General features: G+C 38.4%; 1 protein-coding gene across 1 annotated transcript in view; it reads right to left on the minus strand.

Annotated features, from left to right (window-relative positions):
• KDM5B (lysine demethylase 5B) overlaps positions 1-13,742 on the minus strand; it is an 81,088-nt gene that overhangs the window by 15,981 nt on the left and 51,365 nt on the right. The window contains exons 13-16 of the mRNA XM_021677232.2: positions 6,566-6,685; positions 4,834-5,028; positions 1,751-1,932; positions 1,461-1,585 (exon numbers count right to left, since the gene is read on the minus strand). Coding sequence (XP_021532907.2) covers positions 1,461-1,585; positions 1,751-1,932; positions 4,834-5,028; positions 6,566-6,685 — 622 coding nt within the window. The remainder of the gene's footprint in view (positions 1-1,460; positions 1,586-1,750; positions 1,933-4,833; positions 5,029-6,565; positions 6,686-13,742) is intronic.

Below are 13,742 nucleotides of genomic sequence, written 5' to 3' on the forward strand. Positions count from 1 at the left end.
AAAAAGCTCAACAGCAATGATCATTAGAGAAATGCAAATCAAAACCACAATGAGGTATCATCTCATGCCAGTCAGAATGGCTATTATTAAAAAGTAACAGATACTGGTGAGGTTGTGGAGAAAAAGAAATGCTTGTACACTGTTGGTAGAAGTGTAAATTAGTTCAACCATTGTGGAAGACAGTGTGGCGATTCTTCGAAGACCTAAAGACCAAAATACCATTAGACGGAGCAATGCCATTATATTCCTTTGGGTATATACCCAAAGGAATCATGCCTGTAATCCCAGCACTTTGGGAGGCCGAGGTGGGTGGATCACAAGGTCAGGAATTCGAGACCAGGCTGGCCAAGATGTTGAAACCCCATCTCTACTAAAAATACAAAAATTAGCTGGGCGCAGTGGCACGTGCCTGTAATCCCAGCTACTCAGGAGGCTGAGGCAGGAGAATCGCTTGAACCTGGGAGGCAGAGGTTGCAGTGAGTCGAGATTGCACCATTGCACTCCAGCCTGGGTGACAGAGTGACACTCTGTCTCAAAAAAAAAAAAGAAAATGTGGTACATATGTTCAATGGAATACTATGCAGCCATAAAAAAGAATGAACTCATGTCCTTTGCAGGAACATAGATGGAGCTGGAGGCCATTATCCTTAGCAAACTAATACAGGAACAGGAAACCAAATACTGCATGTTCTCACATATAAGTGGGAACTAAATGATGAAAACATATAGATGTGTAGAGGGGAATAACACACAGACACATACAGGGGAACAACACACAGTAGGGCCTATTGGATGGTGGTGGGCAGGAGGAAGGAAGAGGATCCAGAAAAATAACTAATGGGTACTAAGCTTAATATCTGGGTGATGAAATAATCTGTATAACAAAACGCCCACGGCACAAGTTTACCTATGTAACAAATCTGCTCATGTACCCCGAGCTTAAAATTTAAAAAAAAAAAAAAAAAAATTCTATTTTCATAAGCGAAAAAGAGAGATAAAAAGGGTAGCAGTGACTTTCAAAGGTATTGACAAGTACCAGGGAAGACCTTAACCTTAATTAGAACTAAGAAGTGATAAACTATCATTTCAGAGACTCCGATTTAGTGTCATGCTGCCTTTGTCATAGATGTTTTGTCTTGTTTTTTTTTTAAAAAGAAGCTTTCAAAGGCTTTGTATGAAATGTGGAATTTTTGAGACAAAAATAAACATTTCCTGTTTTTGTTAAATAAGCAATGTTGCACAACTCGTATACCAAAATTTCTCTGTGATGCAAGAGCATCTATCTGCCTTATCCACTGATGATTTTAAACCTTCTCTGCTAGTGCTCTGTAAACCTGGCTATATAGAGGGGCTAAGGATGAAGTCAGGCTGTTTAAAGCAATGTTTTGTTGACTTTAATTTGATTACATCACAATGAGCCCCAATTTGCCAATCACCAAGTCACTTTCTGCTTCACATACTTTTCTTCTTGTTGATCTTTGCCTCCAAAGCTTCATTCACATTCAAGGCCCATTCATTGTAAGACTCTGCTCGAAGCTTCAATGCATTCATCATAGGGTAGAGATCATCCAGTGTGTATCTATACCTGGAAATAATACCACCAGACTTAGCTTTGACATGTGTAGCTTTGGAGAAAACTAGATGTTTTAGACTTAACATTTCAGCCTTAGAACTGGGGTGTCATTGAGCTTTTTAGTAAGGATCAACTGTTTTCCATAGGTGCAAAAAAAAAATCATTCTTCTTACTTACCGCAATTTATATTTATAAGGAGGACAGGAACACAAATCTTTTACATGATGCAGGCAAACAAGCAGGCCAGGTTTACAAGAACAGGAGATGGCAGACATGAAGCATGTAGTTTTGCATTTTACACACTGACGTTCATCATCTGGCAATAGCTCAAAATCCATTCTTTCTGAATCAATCACGCCCTAAAACAAAGTGTACTTTAGAGACCTCCAAAGGATAATATAATCCACCAGCCCAAGATGAGCATGCAGTAGTACTTGAGTTAAAAAAAAAAAAAAAAAAAAAAAAAAAACCTTACCAAAATAGGGATGCATGATTTAAAATGTGTGGCATACAAGGTAACAAATGACCTAGGAAATAGAGGCAAGTTCATTTGTCTAGGGAGATCTCCTTTTTAGACAAGGCAGGTTCTTATGTTTGGCCATTTTCATCTCAGTATGAACATCACAGGACTCTAAAACTACTGAGGTTAGCTGTCTACTCTACTCCAAACTAGCCTTGTCCACATTTTGGGTATAGATAAGAGCAAAAGAAAGGAATATGCTTCCTACTTCTGAGGAAATATGGAGAATCTATTAAAAGGACAAAAATGAAACAGAAGACAATGGGACAAGTGGAAAAGACTCATGCAGAAATTGCTGAGTTTGGGAAGATGCTAAGTGGTCTCAGACTTTTACAGAAAGTTATCTAAAAGGATGTCACTACCTGAATAGTTAGAAAATTTGTGCATTAGGAAGAAAGACTAAAGTCTTAATAAAACATTTCCTAACTAAAGGACTGTCAAGAAAAATAAGGTCTTGAACCAGTAAATTTCAACATCATCTGTACCACTGTACATCTAGAGAACCCTTCTTGGATGTATCTTTTGTCATTCAAAGACCAAACTTCTATCACCTTTTTTCCTTATCTAAAACTGGATCCTAATCCAGCCTTGAGAATGCCAGTCAGTTTATGAACCACTGGGCTTGTTTTATTCTCTTATCCTGTATTTTAACCTTTTAACTATTTCCATTGGTCCATTATATGGACCAACAAAGATGAGGAAGGTAAGGAAAATGCCAATTTGTAGATTCTGGTTTTATTCTGGAATTGGTCATTAAAAAGGACTTCATGGGATGCAGAGATTTAAATTTTTGTTTAAAATAAGATTAAGGACCAACTCTATGGATTTTAGTTGAGAATGAATCATGTACTTCATACCTGATTTTAATTTGTAAATTTCATATCTGGAAAAAAAAGTTAGTCCCAGAGTTCTAAAAATGAGCTACTATTTTTGATGTAAGACTTCGGTAAGTCATATAAACCCTCTGGGCACTGTTTTCCCCAACTGCAAAATATAAGGGGGGAAGGTAGGTGATCTGCTGTTAAACTATAATGGGCTGCAGAGAGCCAGTATTCTAGGATTCTACCCAAAGAGGCACATTAAAAAAAAAAAATTAGTAGGACTATTTGCAGATATTGTTATTCCAAAACAATCCATGAAAAAGCTAGTGAAAATTAAGTATTTTCTAGCAAGGTCTTAGGAGACAAGGTCAATATACACGTCAATTGTCTCTTTAAATACTAGCAATAAACAATCAGAAATTCAAAGTTTTAAAAGTACAATTTATAACAATGCCAAAAAACATGCAATATAAAATTATACTATGTTCAAGAACTAGAAGACTCAAATTTTTTTTTTTTTTTTTTTTTGAGATAGAGTCTAGCTCTGTCACCCAGGCTAGAGTGCAACGGCACGATCTCGGCTCACTGCAACCTCTGCCTCCCAGGTTCAAGGGATTCTCCTGCCTCAGCCTCTCAAGTAGCTGTGATTACAGGCACGTACTGCCACACTCAGCTAATTTTTGTATTTTTAGTAGAGACAGGGTTTCACCACATTGGTTAGGATGGTCTCAATCTCTTGACCTCGTAATCTGCCCACCTTGGCCTCCCAAAGTGCTGGTATTAAAGGCGTGAGCCACTGCATCCAGCCGACTCAATATTATTAAGATATCAATCATCCCCCAAACTATCCATAGTTTAATGCAGTCAATCAAAATTCCAACAGGAATTGATTTGGTAGAAATCAATAAGCTGATTCTAAAATTTACATGAAAAAAGTAAAAGAGACAAAACAATTTTTAAAAAGAACAAAGTTGGAAGACTCATACTACCTGATTTCAAGACTTCTTAAAAAGCTACAGTAATCAAGAACATTTGGTATTAGCAAGAGAATTAGATGCACACATCAACAGAATACAACAGAGTCCAGAAATAGACCATACATATGGGGTGAATTGATTTTCAACAAAGGTGCCAAAGCAATTTAATGAAGAAAAGACAGTTTTTTCAAGAAATGCTGCTGGAAGAACTAGATATCCACATGTAAAAAAATTAACCTTGACTTATACTATGAAAAACAAAACTTATTTGAAATAGATGAAAGACTTAAATGTAAAACGTGGAAATACGAAATTCTAGATGACTTTGTAGGAAAAAATCTTTGTAACTTTGGATTAAGCAAGATTTCTTAAATAGGAAACCAAAAAAACATGATTCACACAAGAAAATAATTAACAAACTGGACTTCATCAAAATGAAAAACTTCTGCTTGCTGAAAGACACTGGTAGGAAAATCAAAGACAAGCCACAGACTGGGAGAAAATAAAACCCCTATCTGATTAAAAAACAAACAAACAAATAAACAAACTGATATCCAGAATACATAAAGAATTATTACAACAAGCCAACTTTTTAAAAAATAAAGGGCATGCCAGGTGTGGTGGCTCACACCTGTAATCTCAGCACAATGGGATGAGTAGCTTGAACCCAGGAGTTTGAGACTAGCCTGGGCAACACAGTGAGACTCTGTCTCTACAAAACATTTTTTTTAAAGGGGCAAAACATTTAACAGCTACTTCAAAGAGACAGATGACAGGTGGCAAATAAGATAGTGAATAAAAATTAAAACCACGAAATACTACTATACATCTATTAAAATGGCCTCAAAAAAAGTAGGCTTTAAAAAGACTGCTTAAAATGATATTAAAGTGTGTAAGAATTTTACTAATGACAACATGCAGTTGGATTTCCACAAGCCTTACCAATTTACGGACAGTTTCCCTTAAAGCTTTCTCATCCTCAATCATAATGGCCATGTCTTTCTGAACAGTTGAAGCCACTACAACATCTAGTACATCAGCCTTGGAAGCCATCTTGCAGATCATCTCATCGTGGGAAAACACACAATATCGATGAAGCAACCGATAATGCTCCACACACTGTCGGCCTAATGGCAGCTGTATCAAAAGACAAAAATAAATATATAACATTCATCTTTCTTATATTTCCAAACACTTCTGACCCATACTATCAAATTACCAAACACACTGTGGGTCATAACACACATCATTTACCAACCCTAAAACCAGACTCTGGGCCAGGCAGATGGCTCACACCTGTAATTCCAACACTTTGGGAAGTCAAGCCTTGCCTGAGTCTAGGAATTGGAGACCAGCCTGCAGTATGGTGAAATCTCATCTCTACAAAAAAATATAAAAATTAGTCAGGTGTGGTGGTGCACACCTGTAGTCCCAGCTACTCAGGAGGCTGATGTGGGAGGACTGCTTGAGCCTGGGAGGTCAAGGTTGCAAGGTCAACAACTGCACTCCTGCACTCCAGGCTGGGTGACAGAGTGAGACTCTGTCTCAAAAAATTAAACAAAAATAAAAAATAAGCAAACAAAATTCCAGACTCTTAAGATTCCTAGCCTAGGACCTAGGACTTATTTATCTTTGCAACCCAAAGATCTGGCATGTTACATATCTTAATTAAAAAGTGTTGTTTTTTTTTAAAGACCCAATGTATTAACAATGTATTAATATCTACAACAATGTAGAATCTAATTAGAAGTATGAACGTATATATTTCTTGAAATAATTGTGCTGAACTGGTATGATCAACCTATTTCAGGGAATAATACTCCAAAAACTACATAATGGGAAATAAGTATAGATATAGCAAGTATCATTGTAACAAAGTTATAATTGATTAGATTTAATACCACTTAATCTAGCTCTTTTTAGGTAAACGAAAAATATTAATACAAATATAAAAAACTTTACAACTAACTGAAAAGAAATGTGTCCTTAAATTGCCGTACTGTAGACAATTTAAGCTGGTACTATACAAAGTATAGCCTTTTACTGGAATTATTTATCAGTTTGCAATGTGATGCTGAGCCCCAGCCAGAATGTAAATCAACAGACTCCTTTTCTTCATCAAGAAAGTGTTGCTACAAAAGAAAAATTATCAGCTGAACTAAGCAGTACATTTAGGTAATTCATGCTTGATTTACACTGTGGTACAAGTGCTTTATCTCATTATGGACTGGTAAACAATTTGCAGACTGACCAGTTGAGCGGAAATGGGTCAAGGCAACTATCCATGTGACATTTATTTATTTTTTGAGACAGAGTCTCACTCTGTTGCCCAGGCTGGAGTGCAATGGCGCGATCTTAGCTCACTGCAACCTCCACCTCCTGGGTTCAAGCAATTCTCCTGCCTCAGCCTCCCAAGTATAGTTGGGATTACAGGCGCCCACCACCACAGCTGACTAATTTTTGTATTTTCAGTAGAGACAGGGTTTCACCATGTTGTCCAAGCTGGTCTCGAACTCCTGAATTCAAGTGATCCACCTGCCTCAGCCTCCCAAAGTGCTGGGATTATACATGTGAGCCACTGCGCCCAGCCCACATAACATTTTAAAATATTATATTCCATTTCCTCAGGAAAAGCAATAAATTTGAAAATGCTCACTAAATTATAATTACATACCCAATCAACAGTGCAGAAATTAACAGCCTCAGCGAAATTAAAACCCTGGTTAAAACCACTGTGGTAGGCTCTTGGAAATGTAATCACAAACTCTCCAGCACACTGATTAGTTCGGTAAACCTAAAGAGACAGAAATTCAAGATTTTTTGAGTTTCTCAAAGAGTGACATTGTTACTAAAGACAATTTGGACATAGACTATTAGATAATTTTCCAAAAAAGGGAGCTTTCTGAAACTGAGCCACAAAATACAAATTACTGTAGAATATCACCTAGAGACACTAATTTCTGTCACAAGATGGAGCAGTATCTCAGACTACCAAAGTTAATTAGTAACTGAACAAAAAACAAAAATTTGGCCATATCAAGGTTCAAGGTACAACTGCTATTTTTTAAAATATACACTTTATTGCATTTTAGGTTTTGGGGTACATGTGAAGAACATGCAAGATTGTTGCATAGGTACATACATGGCAGTGTGATTTGCTGCCTTCCTCCCCATCACCTATAGCTGGCATTTCTCCCCATGTTATCCCTCCCCAACTCCTTACCCTGCACTGTCCCTCCCCTAGTTCCCCACGACAGACCCCAGTGTGTGATGCTCCCCTCCCTATGTCTATGTGTTCTCATTATTCAACACCTGCCTATGAGTGAGAACATGCAGTGTTTGATTTTCTGTTCTTGTGTCAGTTTGCTGAGAATGATGGTTTCCAGGTTCATCCATGTCCCTACAAAGGACACAAACTCATCGTTTTTGATGGCTGCATAGTATTCCATGGTGTACATGTGCCACATTTTCCCTGTCCAGTCTATCATCGATGGGCATTTGGGTTGGTTCCAAGTCTTTGCTATTGTAAACAGTGCTGCAACGAACATACGTGTGCATGTGTCCTTATAATAGAACTATTTATAATCCTTTGGATATATACCCAGTAATGGGATTGCTGGGTCAAATGGAATTTCTATTTCTAGGTCCTTGAGGAATCACCACACTGTCTTCCACAATGGTTGAACTAATTTACACTCCCACCAACAGTGTAAAAGTGTTCCTATTTCTCCACATCCTCTTCAGCATCTGTTGTCTCCAGATTTTTTAATGATCGCCATTCTAACTGGAGTGAGATGGTATCTCAATGTAGTTTTCATTTGCATTTCTCTAATGACCAGGGATGATGAGCATTTTTTAATATGTTTGGCCTCATGTATGTCTTCTTTTGTAAAGTATCTGTTCATATCCTTCGCCCACTTTTGAATGGGCTTATTTGTTTTTTTCTTGTAAATCTGTTTTAGTTCTTTGTAGATTCTGGATATTAGCCCTTTGTCAGATGGGTAGATTGCAAAAATTTTTTCCCATTCTGTCGGTTGCCAATTCACTCTAATGACTGTTTCTTTTGCTGTGTAGAATCTCTGGAGTTTGATTAGGTCCGATTTGTCTATTTTGGCTTTTGTTGCCAATGCTTTTGGTGTTTTAGTCATGAAGTCCTTGCCTATGCCTATGTCCTGAATGGTTCTGCCTAGGTTTTCTTCTAGGGTGTTTATGGTGTTAGGTCTTTAATCCACCTGGAGTTAATTTTAGTGTAAGGTGTCAGGAAGGGGTCCAGTTTCTGCTTTCTGCACATGGCTAGCCAGTTTTCCCAACACTATTTATTAAACAGGGAATCCTTTCCCCATTGCTTGTTTTTGTCAGGTTTGTCAAAGATCCGATGGTTGTAGATGTGTGGTGTTGCCTCCAACGCCTCTGTTCTGTTCCATTGGTCTATATCTCTGTTTTGGTACCAGTACCATGCTGTTTTGATTACTGTAGCCTTGCAGTATAGTTTGAAGTCAGGTAGTGTGAGGCCTCCAGCTTTGTTCTTTTTGCTTAGAATTTACTTGGCTACGCAGACTCTCTTTTGGTTCCATATGAGGTTTAAGGTGGTTTTTTCCAGTTCTGTGAAGAAGGTCATTGGTAGCTTGATGGGGATAGTGTTGAATTTGTAAATTACTTTGGGCAGTATGGCCATTTTCACGATATTGATTCTCCCCAACCATGAGCATGGAATGTTTCTCCATCTGTTTGTGTCCTCTCTTATTTCATTGAGCAGTGCTTTGTAGTTCTCCTTGAAGAGGTCCTTTACATCCTTTGTTAGTTGTATTCCTAGGTATTTTATTCTCTTTGTAGCAATTGTGAATGGCAGTTTGTTCTTGATTTGGCTCTCTTTAAGTCTGTTATTGGTGTATAGGAATGCTTGTGATTTTTGCACACTGATTTTGTATCCTGAGACTTTGCTGAAATTGCTTCTCAGTTTCAGGAGATTTTGGGCTGAGACGATGGGGTCTTCTAAATATACAATCATGTCGTCTGCAAATACAGACAATTTGACTTCCTCCTTTCCTATTTGAATACCCTTTATTTCTTTTTCTTGCCTGATTACTCTGGCTAGAACTTCCAATACTACATTGAATAGGAGTGGTGAGAGAGGGCATCCTTATCTAGTGCCACATTTCAAAGGGAATGCTTCCAGTTTTTATCCATTCAGTATGATATTGGCTGTGGGTTTGTCTTAAATAGTTTTTATTATTTTGAGATAGTTTCCATCAATACCTAGTTTATTGAGAGTTTTTAGCATAAAGTGCTGTTGAATTTTGTCAAAGGCCTTCTCTGCATCAATTGAGATAATCGTAGTTTTGTCTTTGGTTCTCTTTATGTGGTGAATTACGTCTATAGACTTGCGTATATTGAACCAGCCTTGCATCCCTGGGATGAAGCCTACCTGATCATGGTGGATAAGCTTTTTGATGTGCTGTTGCAATTGGTTTGCCAGTATTTTATTTAATATTTTTACAACTATGTTCATCATGGATATTGGCCTGGTTTTCTTTTCTTGCTGAGTCTCTGCTGGGTTTTGATATCAGGATGATGTTGGTCTCATAAAATGATTTGGGAAGGATTCCCTCTTTTTGGATTGTTTGGAATAGTTTCAGAAGGAATGGTACCAGCTCCTCTTTGTATGTCTGGTAGAATTTGGCTGTGAAACCATCTGGACCTGGGCTCTTTTTGGTTGGTAGGCTATTAACTGTGGCCTCAACTTTAGCCCTTGTTATTGGTCTATTCAGGGTTTCGACTTCTTCCTGGTTTAGGCTTGGGAGGGTGCAAGTGTCCAGGAATTTATCCATTTCTTCCAGGTTTACTAGTTTATGTGCATAGAGTTGTTTGTAATAATCTCTGATGGTGGTTTGTATTTCTGTGCAATCTGTGGTGATATCCCCTTTATCATTTTTTATTGCATCTATTCGATTATTCTTTCTTTTCTTTTTTATTAATCTGGCTAGTGGTCTATTTTGTTGATCTTTTCAAAAAACCACTCCTGGATTTATTGATTTTTTGAAGGGCTTTTTGTGTCTCTGTCTCCTTCAGCTCTGCTCTGATCTTAGTTATTTCTTGTCTTCTGCTAGATTTTGAGTCTTTTTGATCTTGCTCCTCTAGCTCTTTCAATTTTGATGATAGGGTGTCGATTTTAGATCTTTCCTTGCTTCTCATGTGGGCATTTATTGCTATATATTTTCCTCTAGACACTGCTTTAAATGTGTCCCAGAGATTCTGGTATGTTGTATCTTCGTTCTCGTTGGTTTCGAAGAACATCTTTATTTCTGCCTTCATTTCATTGTTTATCCAGTCAACATTCGAGAGCCAGTTGTTCAGTTTCCACGAAGCTGTGTGGTTCTGAGTTGTTTCTGAATTCTGAGTTCTAATTTGATTGCACTGTGGTCTGAGAGACTATTTGTTATGATTTCTGTTCTTTTGCATTTGCTGAGGAGTGGTTTACTTCCGATTATGTGGTCAATTTTAGAGTAGGTGTGATGTGGTACTTAGAAAAATGTATATTCTGTGGATTTGGGGTGGAGAGTTTTGTAAACGTCTATTAGGTTTGCTTGGTCCAGGTCTGAGTTCAAGTCCTGGATATCCTTGTTAATTTTCTGCCTTGTTGATCTAATATTGACAGTGGAGTGTTAAAGTCTCCCACTATTATTGTGTGGGAGTGTAAGTCTCTTTGTAGGTCATTAAGAACTTGCTTTATGTATCTGGGTGCTCCTGTATTGGGTGCGTATATATTTAGGATCGTTAGCTTTTCTTGTTGCATTGATCCTTTTACCATTATGTAATGTCCTTCTTTGTCTCTTTTGATCTTTGTTGGTGTAAAGTCTATTTTATCAGAGACTAGGATTGCAACTCCTGTTTTTTTTTTTTGCTCTCCATTTGCTTGGTAAATCTTCCTCCATCCCTTTATTTTGAGCCTATGTGTATCCTTGCATGTGAGATGGGTTTCCTGGATACAGCACACCAATGGGTTTTGGCTTTTTATCCAATTTGCCAGTCTGTGTCTTCTGATTGGGGCCTTTAGCCCATTCACATTTAGGGTTACTACTGTTATGTGTGAATTTGATCCTGCCATTTTGATGCTAGCTGGTTCTTTTGCCCATTAGTTGATGCAGTTTCTTCATTGTGTTGATGCTCTTTACCATTTGCTATGTTTTTGGAGTGGGGGGTACTGGTTGTTCCTTTCTACGTGTAGTGCTTCTTTCGGGAGCTCTTGTAAAGCAGGCCTGGTGGTGATGAAACCTCTGAGTAATTGCTTGTTTGTAAAGGATTTTATCTCTCCTTCGCTTATGAAACTTAGTTTGGCTGGATATGAAATTGTAGGTTGAAAGTTCTTTTCTTGAAAGATGTTGAATATTGGTCCCCACTCTCTTCTAGCTTGTAGGGTTTCTGCTGGGAGATCCACTGTGAGTCTGATGGGCTTCCCTTTGTGGGTAACCCAACCTTTTTCTCTGGCTGCCCTTAGCATTTTCTCCTTCATTTCAACCCTGGTGAATCTGACGATTATGTGCCTTGGGGTTGCTCTTCTTGAGGAATATCTTTGTGGTGTTCTCTGTATTTCTTGGACTTGAATATTGGCCTGCCTTGCTAGGTTCGGGAAGTTTTCCTGGATAATATCCTGAAGAGTATTTTCCAGCTTGGATTCATTCTCTCCCTCACATTCAGGTACACCTATCAAACATAGATTAGGTCTTTTCACATAGTCCCATATTTCTTGGAGGCTTTGTTCATTTCTTTTTACTCTAATCTTGCCTTCTTGTTTCATTTCATTGAGTTGATCTTCGACCTCTGATATCCTTTCTTCTGCTTGGTCAATTCGGCTATTGAAACTTGTGCATGTTTCACGAAGTTCTCATGTTGTGTTTTTCAGCTCCATCTATTCATTTATATTCCTCTCTAAGCTGTTTATTCTCGTTAGCATTTTGTCAGACCTTTTTTCAAGGTTCTTTTTTCTTTGCATTGGGTTAGAACATGTTCTTTTAGCTCAGAAGTTTCTTATTACCCATCTTCTGAAGCCTGTTTCTGTCAAATCATCACACTCATTCTCCATCCAGCCTTGTTCCCTTGCTGGTGAGGAGTTGTGATCCCTTGAAGGAGACACATTCTGGTTTTGGGTGTTTTCAACCTTTTTGTGCTGGCTTCTTCCCATCTTTGTGGATTTATTTATCTGTGGTTTTTGTAGTTGGTGACTTTCAGATGGAGTCTCTGAGGAGAGGTCCAATTTGTTGATGATGAAGTTATTTCTTTCTGTTTCTTAGTTTTCCAACAGTCAGGCCCCTCTGTTGTAGGACTGCTGGAGGTCCACTCCAGGCCCTGCTTGCCTGGGGATCACCTGCAGCGGCCTCTGCACTCTCGCTGGGAGCTGCAATCCAGAGGTGCTCCTAATCAGCTATCAGGTACAACTTTTAAATGCAGCTATAATTGAGACTATCCTAATATATTATTATTATCCCCCAAATAGTACCTTCTACCACCAATTAAAGAAATCCCACTCTATTTCAAGAATTTCATAACATACAGAACTCTTCCTCATTTTGGACCTCAAACTTAGCTCCCATCATTCCCATCTTCCTACCACCTCCATCACCCCAAAAGTACCTATATTGCTCTAGGCACACAAATTGTTATACTGAGCTTATTATTATATAATTAATTTGGATTCCTTTTCAAGCTTCTGTATCTCTACACTAATGCTTCCTCAGCGTATGGTCCCCTAGAACAAAAGCATCAACACCCACTAGGAACTTGTTGGAAATGTAAATCCTCAAGCCCCACTCAGACTAATAAAATAATAGAAGCCATCTGTGTAGTAATACAGTCTTCAGGGTTCTGTCCAAAGACTACTACCCATCACAGGAACACCATCTCTTGTACCTGGAATACCTCCTCCTTCCCTGACTCTGCCAAACATGTGATAATTTATCAGAGTTGCAGCTCCTACTACAGATGTCATCTCATTTATGAGCCCTTTCTGATTCTCAGTAGAGTTATTAGATCAGTCTCATAGTTGGCACCACTGTCAAACCAAACCACCCTTCCATTATCTGTATAAACATTATCTTTTACCTTCGATTATGAATCCCTAAATGCATCCCTAAAAGGAGTTCATTTGCCTATCTTTGTAGGTCTAGAATCTAACCCCGGAAGGTTTGCTCAATTATTAAAGGACGAGGGTCAGGTCTCAAAGCAATCTGCTCCTAACAAATTGGAAAGACCAGTCAACATAAGGAAAGAAAAGTATCAGTGAGAAAAATACCAACTATGAGGAGATGGTGGGATTGTGGTGCTTATTGGTGATTATTTTCTAAGCTATAGTCCATGCATAATTTATAATGCCTCAAATAAAAGTCCTTTCAATTGTCTCCACTGTCTAGCCTACGAACCCAAAAGCATAAAATTTAGGTCATAAGTTCAAGAATTCACTTTAACACTGTAAATGTATCATTTACATTTTATTTAACTAAGATAGACTCTTCATACCTTTTTTTTTTGAGACAGAGTCTCACTCTGTCGCCCAGGCTGAGAGTGCAGTGTTACAATCTCAGCTCACTGCAGCCTCCGCTTCCCAAGTTCAAGTGATCCTCCTGCCTCAGCCTCCCAAGTAGCTGGGACTACAGGTATGTGCCACCACACCCTGCTAATTTTTTTCTATTTTTAGTAGAGACGGGGTTTCAACTGTGTTAGCCAGGATGGTCTGTCTCCATCTCCTGACCTTGTGATCTGCCCACCTTGGCCTCCCAAAGTGCTGGGATTACAGGTGTGAGCCACTGCACCCAGCCCTCTTCATTCATTTCAATGTAGCCTCCCAAATGTCTCTGGAG

The sequence above is a fragment of the Aotus nancymaae genome, unplaced genomic scaffold, assembly GCF_030222135.1.
Source record: "Aotus nancymaae isolate 86718 unplaced genomic scaffold, 86718_ANA_hifiasm-v0.15.2.pri h1tg000039l, whole genome shotgun sequence".
Taxonomy (NCBI): Eukaryota; Metazoa; Chordata; class Mammalia; order Primates; family Aotidae; genus Aotus; species Aotus nancymaae.